Source organism: Sipha flava, unplaced genomic scaffold (assembly GCF_003268045.1).
Source record: "Sipha flava isolate LNK unplaced genomic scaffold, YSA_version1 612_pilon_pilon, whole genome shotgun sequence".
In the NCBI taxonomy this organism is placed as follows: Eukaryota; Metazoa; Arthropoda; class Insecta; order Hemiptera; family Aphididae; genus Sipha; species Sipha flava.
In genome coordinates this window covers 45,574-61,903 of record NW_020273592.1, presented here as the reverse complement: position 1 = coordinate 61,903, position 16,330 = coordinate 45,574, and the positions used below count along the sequence as shown (strand labels likewise).

General features: G+C 29.9%; 2 protein-coding genes and 1 pseudogene across 2 annotated transcripts; all 3 read left to right on the top strand.

The window, feature by feature from the left end:
- The first annotated feature begins 4,417 nt into the window (after positions 1-4,417).
- LOC112691412 lies at positions 4,418-11,056 on the top strand (annotated as a pseudogene).
- Positions 9,045-10,486, top strand: LOC112691428. Its single transcript, XM_025565673.1, has 2 exons — positions 9,045-9,161; positions 9,269-10,486. The coding sequence occupies exon 2, from the start codon at positions 9,352-9,354 to the stop codon at positions 10,135-10,137; it is 786 nt and encodes a 261-aa protein (XP_025421458.1). The 5' UTR covers positions 9,045-9,161; positions 9,269-9,351; the 3' UTR covers positions 10,138-10,486.
- Positions 11,057-14,641: 3,585 nt separating the features above from the next.
- LOC112691430 lies at positions 14,642-15,107 on the top strand. The gene has a single exon (XM_025565676.1). The coding sequence runs from the start codon at positions 14,697-14,699 to the stop codon at positions 15,105-15,107; it is 411 nt and encodes a 136-aa protein (XP_025421461.1). The 5' UTR covers positions 14,642-14,696.
- Positions 15,108-16,330: the final 1,223 nt, after the last annotated feature.

Here is a 16,330-nt window from a genome sequence, read left to right as displayed (position 1 = left end):
ACAATTCATTAATTTTTGAAATGTAGCTGGCGACGTTTTTAACCCCATGACCATTCTCTTAAATTGCCAATGCCCCTGTAGTGTGGAAAAGGCTGTCCGTTCCCTAGATGATTCTTCTAATTTTATTTGATGAAACCCTGATAAAAGATCGATAACAGAAAAAACTTGGCTTTGTCCTAATTGATCGAGTATCTCTGTAATATTAGGTAAAGGGTGATAAACATTTATTGTTACCTCATTAAGTGCTCTATTTTTTTTTTTTTTTTTTTATTAATCGAAAAAGACAAAAATACATACATAATTATTGATTAACATTTTCGATTATCTTTCTCCTTTAAGCAAAGCTTGTGTTGGAGAAAGAGAGTTGTTATATAATATAATATGATACAATTTTTATAATATTATAGAATTTACAAGTATAAGTTCTAAGTACTATAAAACTAAATATACAAATATAGATTAGACATTTTATCCAGAAAATGTACATGATAAAGAAAGAGATATAAAATAAAATAAAATAAACGTATTAGTCTAAGATACACAAATAAAATCTCATAGATTAAAATTATAAAGCTTAGATATAAAATAAAATTATAGCAACTCATTATTTAACTCAAGAAATAGATATTTATATACCAAGCCTTTAATATTAATCCTTTCATCCCCAAGTATTTTTTTTTTAAATTCAAAAGGCATAGAATTGAAAAACGTTGGTCCAAGATAATCTATAAAACATTGACCAATAGATTTATTTGTATAATTAACAGTCAAGTCAAATTTCCTCAATTCTCTTTTATTGCTTAATTCTTTATGAAATTTATCTAAGTTAAATTTCTTAACCAAGTACATAATAGCAATTTTTTTATACAATAACCTTATTGGCAAAACACCAAGTTCTCTATAGTTAACTTTCGTAGATCCTTCTATAGTGAATTTATTTAGGCAAATTCTGACTATATTATTTTGATTAACTACTAGTGCATTTAATATGTTATCCCGAAGGCCACCCCATACCAGTAGACCATATTGGAAATTTGATTGATATAATGCAAAATATACTATTTTCATTGTTTGTTTAGGTACCAAGCTTTTGAGTTTGATCAATTTAAATGTAATAAAACGTAGCTTTCCTAATAAATTATTAATATGAAAATTCCATTTTAAGTTGTTATCAAATATAACACCCAAATATCGAATTTTTCCAACTATTTTAATTATTTTGCAGTTTTCCTGATTACATATTTTATTATTGACGCAGCCATGTACTGCTATAGTATTGAAGTTACAATTTGTTTTATTAATTGAAAATGGCATAAACACAGTTTTATCAACATTTAGAGATAGATTTCTATTGTTTAAAAAGTTTATTATCTGATAGAAACCTCTGCAGGCTTTCTCATATACCCCATTCCATGTTTTGTGTGAGAACAGAAGACAAGTGTCATCAGCATAAGTAACTATCGACCCATCAAAATTAATATTACAAATTTCGTTAATATATATTATAAATAGAATGGGTCCAAGAACACTACCTTGAGATACACCATTTTTAATTCCATATGTGTTACCATTTACTTCATTCATTTTCACTGACTGTTTTCTATTATGCAAATAGCTTTTAAACCAGTTTAGGCTCGAATTATTAATTCCAAAGCTAGGTAGTATGTTTAATAAGATTTGATGATTCACTGTATCAAAAGCCTTGGCTATGTCTAAAAATATTGCTAATGTTTTATTGCTATTATCTAGATTACTGTATAAAAATTGAGTGACTTTATAGAGATCATTCAAAGTACTTAACCCAGGTCTAAAGCCATACTGGTTTTTTGATAATAAGTTATTTTTTTCTAAGAACTCAATCAGTCTGGCTTTGATAATTTTTTCAAATATCTTAGAAAAATTGCTCAACATGGATATTGGCCTATAGTTGCTCATATTCGATTTATCACCATTTTTAAACAAAGGTTTAACATCAGCTACTTTTAAGGCATCAGGAAAAATACTTTGTTCAATACTTAAGTTATATATATAAACAAGAGGATCCACTACCAATTTACTAATACATTTTAACATTTTTACGGACACTTTATCCAAACCACTTGCTGTATCGTCTTTAAAGCTATTAATAATATTAAGTATGTCAGACGATTCGATTTTTTTTTGAAACACATCATTAAAAGAAACATTATAAGGAACATGACTATTTACTGAATTGATTGTTTTTTTTATATTGTTCTGAACGATATTTATAAAAAAAATTTTAAACATATTAGATGCAGTTATTGGATTATTTTTAAACTATAATCAACTACTATTCGAAATTTTTCTCTACCACTAGCATCTGGTTTCTTTTTTACTAGCAAGAGGGGTGCGTTCCATGGAGACATGGAAGGCTCTATAATGTCATCACTTTCCATTTGGTTAATCTGCCGTTCTATTTCAGCTTGTTGCGCTTGCGGGAGTCTATATGGACGTTTATATATAGGTGGTTGGTCTGTTTTTATTTTTATCTCATGTGTTATTGCGTTCGTGCACGTTAATTTATCTCCTTCTAAAAGAAATATTTCCGAATACTGTTTACATATTCCTAATATGGACTGTTTCTCTTCCTCATTCATATGGTCACATCGTATCGCGTCTAAAATCTCATTAATTCTTTCATCATTGTTACTTTCGCTTTTTACAGTGTGTATTTTATATTCAACGTCCTCATCATACGTAATTCTACTCACGTCCTTTTTGCTTATGTGTTTAGTCACTTCTGATATATTCATAATACTCATTGCTACCTTACCGTTTCTTACGATACTTACGACGTTACCTATGTATACTTCATCTATTAACTCTTGTTTATTTATCATAATGTTTTTATTCTCTATAGTAGGGTTAGATACTGGTATTTCTACCAACGTTTCTGACCTTGGTTCTAACGCAAAGCATATTTCATTCTTAATTATTTCGGGATCTGATTGTATTATTAGTTTCTTGTCGGCTACATCTATAATTGTTTTATTATCATGGAGAAATGTATGCCCTAATATACCTTCATGCGGTATAGCAAAATCTTGCCTAACTATTTGAAATTCTGTCGGTATTTCTTTATTATTTATTATTAAAGGTATTATTATTCTCCCAATTGTTTGTGTGATATTTTCATCTATTCCACGAATTCTGGTGTTTCTACTCTCATCTACAAGTAATTCTTTATTTAAACAATTAATTTTTATTATATTTATATCACAACCTGTATCTACAAGAAGTTTTACGTGTTCGGTTAAAAAGAAAGGAGATTTACATGTTACGTGATTGTTGCTTATTTCTGAAGTGATATGAAAAGATCGCGCGTTTATTCGGACATCATTACTTGTTGAATCGAACGTAGTCCGCTCACGTTTGATTGCGGCTCGTTTCCCGACCTTACGTTTTGACTAGCTCTTTCCTCATCGTTACGACGTTTATGACACGCGCTAATATCATGTCCCAATTTCGAACAGTATGTGCATGTTAATATCTGACCATTATTATTATATGACGTCGGTGGTCTCGTAAAATGATTAAAATTATTTCTACCGGTTGTATTGTTTCTACATTGGTTAGCAAAGTGTCCCTCCTTATTACATGAAAAACATTTAATAGTGTTTGACATCACTCGTCTATTATTATTATTGTTCCTATAATTATTTCCTCTATATTCCTGCCTATAATTATTGCCGTTATTGCCGTTATAGCCGTTCTGTCTATAGTTGCCATTATTTTGGTTTTTATTTTTATTATAATTGTTATTTTTATTAGGGTTCCCATTATTTTGCCAATGTCCCTCGTTATTCCTATTGCTCATTGGACTGCTTATTTCATGCATATTTCTAAGATTAATGATTTCCTTTTCCGCGGCGATAGCGATGTGCATCGCTTGTTCGAGAGATGATGGGTTTTTTGTTTCTACTTTGAATTGTATTCTATCGGTTAGCCCACGGATATAGCTAGTTAATGCTTGTTTATATGTATTCCGCCGTATTGCGGTCGCGTCGGAAGGGGATTCTCCCGCGGTTTGTGAATCGCAAAGTTTTTGAAATATTTCTTCTAATCTCGAATTGTACGATAATACAGATTCATCTTTATTCATTTTAAGTAAATATAACTCCGTTTGTAAATTATCCGTTGCGTACGGAACTTCAAAGTTATCCTTTAAGATTCTTTTTACATCAGCCCATTCATTTACAGTGTCTTACAACACTTTTAATGTTGTGAACTCAAATCATTAAAATCATTGTTTCTAGTGTCTTGCCTCGTGTCTCTTGTGTCGTGTATTTAGCTGTTTGTAAATTTATTATATCTATACCTACACTAGTATTAGTATGTTCCTGTTTACAAAATTAATTTTTTTTATTTTGAATAATTTATAAATTAAATTAAATAGTTGCACCCTCAGCAAAACAATATTTTCACTGGTTTGGTAAGTATACATGTACAATAAAATAATAGTTTTATATTTCACAATATTGTTATAATATGGTTCCAGATTTTATTTAAAATATTTTTTTGTTTTGTACTTCAAAAATTTGTACCATGTGGCTAGTAGTTAATTTTATATTGGATGACACTGTGGAAGTGGTTCCTCAAAAATGGTTTAATGTTAAAAAAGGTATTTGTGGATGGCCAAAATCTACCAAAGCAATATATGTCGAAAGAGCAATAAGAAATACGATAAAAGCAAATAAAAATGAATTTAATTTTTTTGAAACTCGTGCTTTGTCCAGTATAATTGGTAGGTATAATATTTTAAATTCTTCATTGTTGTATGATTTTGTATAAGAAGTTAGTAGTTATATACTAGGTAATCATAGTAATTTTGTTCATGTTGTAGACAGTTATGCAAAAGCTATAAAAAAATTCATCATGTACTGAAGAAACTAAATTTAAAAAGAAAATCAGAAAACAACGAAAAGCATCAACTTCAAGTTCACATTCTGGTAAATATGTATAACTTTTATTTTACCTACAGTTTAAATAACTATACTTACCAGACACCTGCCTATAGGTATGGCTTTAAAAATATATAATAATAATAAGTTTCTACTAAAAAAAAATTTTCGGTACAAGTGCGTTATCGCGCCTACCGCCAACTCGTTGCGACTACCTTGATTTTAAACGCATTATTGTACGCAACATATTTTTAATATGTTTATAATAATATAAAACTACCCAAAGCTAAAAGTCAATGTATTTACTTGTAGTAATCAATATTTTATTTTTTAAAATAAATATATTTAACATTTAAAACATTAAATATTTATTAATTTCTATACTTATATATCGATTTGAAAATGAAACAAAAGTTTAGTGCCACAAATATTATTATATTATTATAAATGATCGTTGACTATATTATACAGTGTGAGTGAGGTCTGCGGCCCATGTGGTCTCTGATTTTTTTGGACTGTTTTTTTAGGGTACTGATAACAGTAGTTATTCTTTTAATTTCTTAGAACACTAAGTAAATTATTGTGTTTAATTTATTTCAGATGGAGATATTTCCGATACTTCACTTAAATCTGATAGTTTACCATTATGTTCTACAGGTAATTAATGATTTATAGCTGTTTGTTATTACATATGTGTTACTAGGTCTTTAATTTATTGATGGATTTTATGCAGATGATGAACTTAAAATTAGTAAAACTATTCAAGGATCTTCTAAGTGTAGTAAATATGATGATTATGATATGACTGAGAAAAATCATTCAATTTATAAAAAACCGATAAATGGATGGTCCCCTTAAAAATGTCTGTTGGCTCTTCATTTGGTAAATAGTTCATTAGTTTTTAAAATATATCTGTAGCTATAGAATATATATTATACATAAACTATTTATTATTCATGTTCTTAATAAAATATTTATTGTATTTTTAAAGTAACACCAACAGTTCATAGTAATGATGAAATATTAAACACTACTGCAGACTCTAATTATTTATGTAAAGTAATCGACAGCATTGGTTTTACTACTAGTAATGTTTATCTTAATATATTTTATTAGTATAAATTTTTTAATTTTCTACCTTATATATAAATATAAATCAATGAAACTATTTAAATTGTTTAAGCAGATAAAATTTCTTTGGCTACCACAACAGCTTCATCTTCTCAAAAACTGGTCGACAACAGTATTCATAAAGACAAATCACATTTATCATCTGGTATTTAGTTCTAGTATTTTTGGTCTTCAAATTATTACTTATTACTTATGATGTGTACTACTTGTATTATATATTTGGTTATCATTGTATTATTAATATTTTATATTCTTATAAATTAATTGATTTTATTAATGTATTTCTTTAAGAAACTAACAGAAAATTAATATTTTCGGACTTCGATGGTTCTCAAACTATTGTTTTAAACAACAGCCCAATTATGTCTTCAAAAACTTCATTTTCTGGTGTGGTTTGTTATTTATTATACTTAAATTTAATATCTTCCTTAATTACGGTTTATTACATTTTTATTTTATCCAATACTTGAATTTGAATTTTAGTGGAAACTTGATGAGTCTAAATAAATGTCATTCCTTTGAATTTTGCTTATCGAGCGTCTACTGTAGTTAAAAGTTAAATAGTTAAGTCAAATTGTGCAAACAACTTACAGTACCAATTGTAATCTTAAGCATGTCCTTAAAAAAAAAAAAAAAAACTATAAAAATGTGTCTATTTACTTAACTTTTATGTTCTTATAATTTATAGATGAAAGTTTTCCAATGGCACGTAGCACGTATTTTCATCTACTAAGATAAAAACTGTTCAAAAAGGTAACAATATATAATAATGATCCTATTAATAATTTTAAATATTATTTTGATTAATATATTCTTATTATTATTATTGAATTGAAATTTAATTATAAATGTATGTTCAAGACCTCATCATCAAATTTTAAATAACAATAAACTCTTCATTAGGATAATTATTATAAGGCTTACAAAATAATATAGCTGCTATATTTCTTTTTGCTTTATCTTACCCAACCAGATACTTAAGAAATATTGTATTTACTTGCATTTTTTTTTTTTAACAGATGATCAGTATACAAGATTATTGAATTATATGATAACAATGAAGTATGAAATCCGTTCAATTCATGAAAAATTAGACATACTTATTCAAAACGGTGAAGGAAATTCTATGGCAAAGACTAGAGACTCATGTGTTACGTGCCAACCGATCGATCTGATTATTCAGTTACAACGTCTCTGTCAACGCTTGATTGGAAGTGTAGTCAGGAATAATTAAGACTTCTTTTTAAAATAATTAATTTTATTTAACTTATAAAAATTATCCTAACTACAATTTTGTAAATATTCTAGTGATAGAAATTATCTAAGTCCTAACAATTATGACTTATAAAATAATTAAAAAAAAGTCCAGACCATAACATACACTGACGTGAAGGTGCTCAGTGCAGCATAGACAAGACTCGTCTGATTTGCCCTTGTTTTCGGGTCCCTTTTATATGTGATATGGCATGTGTGTGTGTAAAATCCCAAGTGTGTGTGTGTAAATGAAGACGATAATAAAATAAGATAATTTCCTATAGATTGTGAGTGTGTGTGCGTTATCTCCGGACCGTGACATAATTATTGACGCAAATGCCCAGGATGTGGTCACCACATCATTCCAATAAACTATTTTATTTCAATTTCCCATAAAAACGTTGTTTTACCTTTCACTTGTCCACGCTTGTGATTTCGATATTCTAATTCCTTATTGTAATCTCTAGTGTAATAACCACGTGAACACAATAATCTAACTTGACGCGGACCCGTGCGGCAGCCGTTATCGAAACGGCAGTCGCCGACCGTGTCCTTATCTCTCTCATCAACCACCACTCCGCGGCACGTAACGCCGCAGCGACCCCCGTCCACCCATCCATCACCAGTCAGGGGACGCGAGCGGTCGCTACGACGTCCGACAGGTACCACCATATAACCGTGCTGTTTTTCCGAGATCGTGTACCGAGACACTACTCACACGTTCCCGACCTTACTGTATTTTATTTTTTTTTCAATTGTGACATCTTGTGCGGTGTACGTTTTTTTCTCATCATTATTATTATTATTATTTCTCTTTTGTTTGTTATTTAATCTGCGTATTAAATATACATATATATTGTGCCACAACAACCCGAGGTCGTTTCTTTTTTTTGTCTTTTTCTTTTTGTTAAACTTTCGGTTCATAACACCCGCGACCCGTGCGCACACCACCACCACCTGTGTGCCGCGTCAAACTTATCCATAGTTGTGGTTTTTGATGTACATGGGAACCTCCTTGTGATGTGTTTTACCGTGTGACTACGCGGGACGTGACACATGTGTGTTTGATACATTTATTATAGATGGTAGATTACCTATCGAAAATGAAGAAAAGCTTGAAATATTTGTAAATGATTTATCTAATGATAAAAATTTTCGGAATCAGTTGGTATGTCATATAAGTATAATATAATAACATTTTTTATTATATATTAGAATTAATTAAGTAAAATTATTACTGGCACAGTGTCTACGTTTATCATCAGTCGGTGGCAAGTCTATTAAATGTATGGTAAAACGAATTATGACTTTACTATTTACACCTGAATTATTATGTAAATTTTCTTATAATGGCCGCGGGAATAAAAAACGCCCTTTCGATAAGTTACTGGTCAAGAATGTTATATTTGGTAAGAAACTTAAATTACAATATTTAAGTTTTTATTTATAATGAATTTTAGTTTTTAGAATCCGTGAAAACCATAAAAAAATTTGCTTTGTCTGACAATGCATCCAACGAAATAGAACTATAAACTATTTTTCAAATGAGAACGCACCGGGCGGCGGACAAAAATCGGTCGAAACGCGCGCACGTCCTCCCCACTCCCGACAATTTCAGTTGTCGTTAGTGGTACCACCTTGTGTACACAGTGAGTTGTATTAACACAACACTTGACGGCCGCTCGTACGTGTAAAACGATATATTCTGTTGTTTTTAAGCGCTCAGCCAATTTATTGCATTTTGGTATCAATTTATGCGTTTAAATTATTTTTTTTGTCGTGCACCGCTTATTCAGCGAAACTATGGATGACCAGATAATTGTTACACCAACTAAGAAAAATCCAAAGGGAAAGGTTAGTATTATTGTGATTAATTATATTATAGAAAAGTATATAATATATAACGTAATATGTTACTTGCAACGTAAATACTATTATTATCATACATTTATTTATTCCAGTTTGTTTCATCAAGTCAAAAAATTATGATTATCAACGCCTACAAGATGGAGTTGAAAAACAATCCGAACATTTCGATCAGGGAATGTCGGATAACTCTTTCCAAACAACTTGGCATTGGGCAACGAACAATTTCGAGCACATAAGTGAGTACAATACCTCAAAAACTGTAACATCTCCAAACAGAAAACGCTGTAAGAAATCGTTTAAAGACGCGTTCGACGATTTACATAGAAACACTGTGCGTCGTCATGTACACTCCTTTTGGTTCAACAAAACAGTTCCTACATTGGCCAAAATATACAGAGTTGTGAAAGACGACGATAGCTTACCTTATATTTCAGAAACAAATTTATATCGTCTTTTAATAAACATGGATTTCGAATATACCAAACGAGCCCGAAATAGTGCCCTTGTCGAAAAAGACGAAATAGTTGTATGGCGACAACAGTACCTGGAGGATATACAAAAATATCGTGAAGAAGGGAGACATCTGTACTACTTGGACGAAACTTGGGTCAATGCCGGAGAATGTACCAACAAAATATGGGTAGACAAGACCGTTAAATCGTGCCATGATGATTTTGTTCGGGGCCTAACATCGGGAGCGAAAAATCCAACCGGGAAAGGCAAACGACTGATTATTTTGCACATAGGATCGGAAGACGGATTTGTACCAGGTGGACTCCTATGTTTTGAATCAAAAAAAAACACAAATGATTATCATGATGAGATGAATGGTGACACATTTTCAGAATGGATGCAAAGTATATTACCGCGACTAAAAGAAAACTGTGTCATCATTATGGATAACGCATCATATCAAAGGTCAAGTAATCGACAAGCCTATGGTAATTCCTCGACTACTTAAAATGGTAGAGAAAATCAGACCAATGCACGAAAAATACGTTATAGACGAAATGGCCAAAGAACACAACCGCACCATCTTAAGACTCCCGCCATATCATTGTGAGCTAAATCCAATAGAGCTTGGTCATCAGTCAAACACCACGTCAAAATAAATAATACCAGCTACAAATTAGGTGATGTAAAAAACTTGTTGTTGGAAGGTATCGAACGAGTAGATGCCAATATGTGGAAAAATTTCATTAGTCATACCAAGAAAATTGAAAAAAAATTTTACGACATGGATTTCATTGTTGACGAAATGCTGTCCGCAGAAGTAGAACCTGTCATCATTAATATTGGTAATTCCTCTACCGAGTTCGAGTCTGATTAATTATATTTTTATGTTTTTTTTAAATTTTGATTTTTTTTATGTGTAATAAAAAAAGAAATATTAAACAAATGGTTTTCTGTACTTGTTAAAATTATGTGTAATATTAAAACAAATATTAAATAAATGAATTTCTGTACTTTTTAAAATACATTGAAATAAAATAATAAAATATATTGACCTATCCATCTATAATAAAATAACATAATGCAATAGGTAGATTTATAAGAAATACACCAATTAATCATGAATAATAATAATCCGTAAGTGTTTATGTATTTGCGTATAAAAAAAATAATATTCTGTGGCGTACGACAGTATGATGTGATAGAAAATAATTAATACTTCAATTCTCTGTATGCACGCCGGCGTCGATAGGAGCCGACCGATGGCGACTAATTAGAAAAGAATTACTAATTTTGTGGGAGTGGTGTGTGGCCCGCTTCTGATAACGATGCGCGACGCGGTGCGTTCTCATTTGAAAAATAGTTTAGTTATAAAGTATATTCTTATCCAGACCCCATTTAAGATTAAGAATAAAACTAGTGATTGAATTTTTTTTTTTAATTTTTTTCGGTTTTAATGTTATACCTACAGCATATTTTTTTTATTATAATTATTTCTAAGAGTTTCATTAATAATTACATTATTAATTACAATACTGATTAATGTTTATTATTTATTTAATACAAATTTGTGTATTTTTTTTAATGATATATAATATATTATGCACTGATATTACAGTAGGTTTGTCTATCTTTTTTTTATATACTTTTTAAGTTCTTATTTGTATGTATGAAGTAGTAAATACTTACTATATTACATTCCTAAATCCTACAAATATTATTACTAAAATTGTGTTTCTTTGTTATAGAATATGATGACTTATTATTTGTTGGTACTCTTTTTTATAATAATTATGATTCTTTTTCAAATAATATGAAAGTACTGTTCAAAGTAAAATAGTTAACTTTATATTACAAAAGATATAGATACATAAATAAATAATTATAGTTTAAATTAAACTAAGCTAAAAAAAAATATCAATTAATCCATAATTTAAGGTGAAATCAACCTTAATTAATAATAGGTATAAAAAAAATAACAAAATTAATTCATTATTATAATGTTGAAAATAAGAATTAAAAGCTTAATAAATCTTAAATATTGATTGACTTACAATAGATTTAATGTAGGTTAAATCTTGTATGAACATAATTCCAACCAAGAAGTAAGGTTTAATAGATATTTACTTAACAACGTACAGATAACATTACAGAATAAGCGTTCATTCAATCTATTTTTTTGGTTCAAATGAGATTTATGCAAGGTTTATTCTACACTTAAACGATCATAATTCAATCAAAGCTAAATATTTATTTAACTATGAACATCAGAATTACAATATTTATGAAATGCTTAGTAAAAGTTTGTGTGTTATGTGGGTAGTTCGAGCAGCTGTGAATTTTTTTTCGTCAAATAGCTTACGAATTAAAGTTGATGTACACGTCATTGAATTAAAACTCTGAGAATGAAAAATTGTACACAAAAGTTACCTCTTTTGCTGCAAGTTTTAATGTGTTATCATTTGCTTTTAAAGGTGTAAAATAATTACTGACTGAACTGGATGTAGCCGCTTGTTTTGCCGTTTTATGTTTATTTCTTTTTAAATGATCAGTTATATCTGCCCGACCTCCACGACTAACGGAAAATGAACTCGAACAAATTGTGCAGTACACATCATAATCGTTATCGTTACAAACTTTTTTCAAAAACGTGAATTCACTTTGCAATTTTTCTGTAAATCTACATAATCGTTTACCACTCCGTGTTGGTGGCATTATGTCGTCACGAGAAAAATAGCTTACACCAATTAATTTAACCAAAACAAAGTAAATATTTTAATTATTTTACACGAACGGAATTCGGCAACAGGGGCGTAGCGTACATGTAAGCACTGTAAGCACTGCTTACATTTGAAAAGAGGAAAAAAAGTTTTTTTGAATAAAATCAAATCAAATAATCAATTTAATAAAAGTTATCATTTATTTTTAGGATGCGCGTAACATGTTTGATGGTTGCTTCACAAGTATATAGTAATGTACGTGCCACCGCCCGCCGCGCCATCATTCACACCGTCTACATTATCGATGCCCATAGTATTATCAGCGATTTATTTTCATATTATTTTATTTATACTATTCATCATGTAATGCGAATTGAAACTGCTTACGCGAGCCTATTAAAGTGAAATAGGCAAAGTACAATAGGAGGGGGCACGTATTATTACATAGTTCGTAAGCATTTTTCATAATGCGTACGCGACCGTGTGACAGCGAATAGCGATCATTGAATGCTAATGCAACGTGCGTCTACAACACTACGTTTTTATTAATAATGTTTAATGTATTATAGAAAAATGGACTCTTCGACAAGCTCTTCAGGTAATAACGAATGTAATTGTATTATTGAAAAATTACTATTAAAATCGTTTGGATCAAATACTTTTATTGAAAAGCAAAATATTATAAATAAAGGGAGACCTACACCAACACTTCAATATTTAAAATCAAAATGTAAAAATAATTTTCGTCACTTTAATCCCTCTTATTATAATACTAATAAATGGTTGTCTGGTTGTCAAAAAACTCAAAAATTATATTGCTGGCCGTGTATTTTATTTTCGCATGAATCTATTACTTGGTCTAAGTATGGCTGCAGTGGTTTAAACAATTATCATAATTTAAAACATCGACATGAAATAAATCGCTCTCATATCGAATCTTTAATTATTTTAAAGAAATTTGGCAATATTAGAATAGAAACATGTCTTAGTGAAGCATATAAGCAAAGTATCGAAAAACATAATGAGTCTGTTAAAAATAATAGGTACGTTTTAAGTCGATTAATTGATGCAACATGTTATTTGGCAAAACAAGAGCTCTTATTTCGCGGACATGACGAACAAGTCACATCTATTAACAGGGGAAATTATGTTGAGTTAATACATTTAATGGGTACACTCGATCCAAAATTAAGTGGACATCTTTCGACATCTACTGTTTTTTCTGGACTTTCTGGAGACCTACAAAATGATCTCATTCAATCTATTTCTAATATCTTATTAAAAACTTTCAAAAACGAAATTGAACATACAAATTTCATTTCTATAATTATGGATGAAACAACAGATATCATGTCCAAATCTCAGTTATCTACAATCTTACGATATGTGACTAATGAAGGAGTTGAAGAAAAATTTTTGGGATTTGTAGATGTCAGTCATGATCGATCTGCTAAGTGTTTAGCTGAACATGTTTTTCGTTTATTATATTAACATAAATGCATAGATAAATTAGTTGCACAGACTTATGACGGGGCTGCTGTCATGTCAGGACAACATAACGGGTTACAGACATTAGTTCGCTCAAAATGTAAAAACGCGATTTTTGTACATTGTTATGCTCAAAAACTAAATTTAATATTAAAATAATCCGTCGATTATATAAAAGAATGTAAAATATTTTTCACTACGCTCTCTGGACTTTCATCATTTTTTTCAAAATCAACAAAAAGAATTCACGCACTTGATCAAGAAATCAAAAAAAGATTTCCGTCTGTGGCTCCAACACGATGGAATTATAATAGTAGACTTATTGAAATGATGTCTGAGTACAAAGAAGAAGTTTTAAATCTCATGATTTCGATCGTAGAAAATGGTGAGAAATGGGATAGTGAAACGTTATTGTGCGCTAAAGGATTTTGTCAAACAATTCAAGATTTTGACTTCAATTTTTTTCTTTTAATATTTGGAAATATTTTACCTCAAGCAACAATACTTTTTAATATAATACAAACAAAAATATTTGATGTGACTTATTGTAATAAAATACAAACAAAAATATTTGATTTTTTAAATCATTTAAAAAATATGAAAAATGATTTTGAACGCATTTGGTTGAAATCGGAACAGTATCATACAGATTTACCGTTAAGATCAAAAAGGCAAAGGGTGACTCAAGTATCAGTTGTAGATAGAAAAACAAATTACCGAAGACTCTATTTTGAAATCATTGACGTATTAATTTCAAAAACTAATGAAAGATTTGCAGAGATAACTCAACTGACTTTTTTTTTCTTTATTAGATTTTTTAAAATTTGAACAGTATGTCAATAAATTTCCTACAAATTCAATGGACTCGTTGAAAGATAAATATGGTGAACATTTTGATTTTGCAATTTTACGAAGTGAACTTTCTATTATATACTCATCTACTGAATTTCATAAAGCAAACATTCATGAACTTTGGATGTATCTCAAATCTACTGACTTATCAGATAGCTTACCACAAGTTACAAAATTAGCATCATTGATTGTAACCATTCCAGCAACAAGTGCAGGCGCTGAACGCTCATTTTCCTGTTTGAAAAGAATAAAGACGCATCTCAGAAACTCCCAGTCCCAAAATAGACTTTCAGATCTGTCGCTTTTAACAATTGAGAAACGATTGTTGACTACACTTCAAAATCAAAATTCATTTTATGATGATGTAATTGACGAGTTCACAAAAAAAACAAGAATAATCGATTTGACATATAAATAAATGTTATTATTATTTATTAGAAGTTTTTTTTTTTTTAATAAAATTCTAAAATATGTAAGTAAATTAATTTATTGGTATCAGTGTGAGGGTGGGGGGGGGGGGAATTATAATATGTACTACTGCTTACACACTCTCACAACTCACGCCACGCCACTGTTCGGCAATCTATATTTGACAGCCAGACGGTGACCCGAAGACACTAAGACAACTAACGTGTACAACGATACTGAACATTAAACTACTAGAGTCTAAAGTAGATAACATAATTACTGTAGTGACGTAGCGGTTTTAACAAAAACCATTAAGTTTATGATTATCGCGGTAATACATTTTGGGTTTTACCATACAAAGTCTAAAAATTAAATACTTATAATTATCACGCATATGCCATATATTCTTGCACTTTGTAATGTGTAGGAAGACAATATTTTCTCATAATTTAAAATCGGTATTTTATCTAGTAAAATCTTGAAACCTGGACAAATCGCTGTCCCGAAACACTTTCTCGGGATACCGGGACGTATGGCTACCCTATTTATTGTAATATTATGATGTTCGAACATATATTGTAGTTGGTTTTACATTGTGATTTTTATTCAACCAAGTTTGTTTTGTTAAAGAGTAGTAAAGATGAATGTATTAATTATTTGTATAGTTTAACTTGAATAATTATCTTTGTGGAATAGGAGGGGGGCACGGTTAACATGTCTATTTTGATAATAACAGGGTATATTTTATACCCTATGAACCCTATTATTATGGTAACCATGCTTAACCATGTAATATAAATTATATCACCTAAAAAATCATCAATAAGTGGTTGTGGCATTTTCTTTAGCATTATATCATCTAAGTATTATTCGGGGACTTGTATTTGTTTTGTTACGTGAAAGTTAGGAATTTCATCGATACAATTTTGATTTAAGATTTCCGTCAAGTTTGAAAAGAATATACTTTCTTTTGTATTCGCATAGTTTATATTTAATGATTTAATTTTTGTCCATGATACTGGTAATACCCTTTTTACTGAGTATGTATTTAAATTGTTGGTTTCACAAGGGTACATTTTTGGTATTAAAACGATATCATTTTTTAATAGTTCATAGCTACACTGAAAAGTCATTTTTATTAATCCTAGGTGATTGTGTTACGTGGTACCCAATAAAAACAGGTACCTATCGTAATGATGTTGTTGGATCGGGATAAATTTGATTAAACAATTA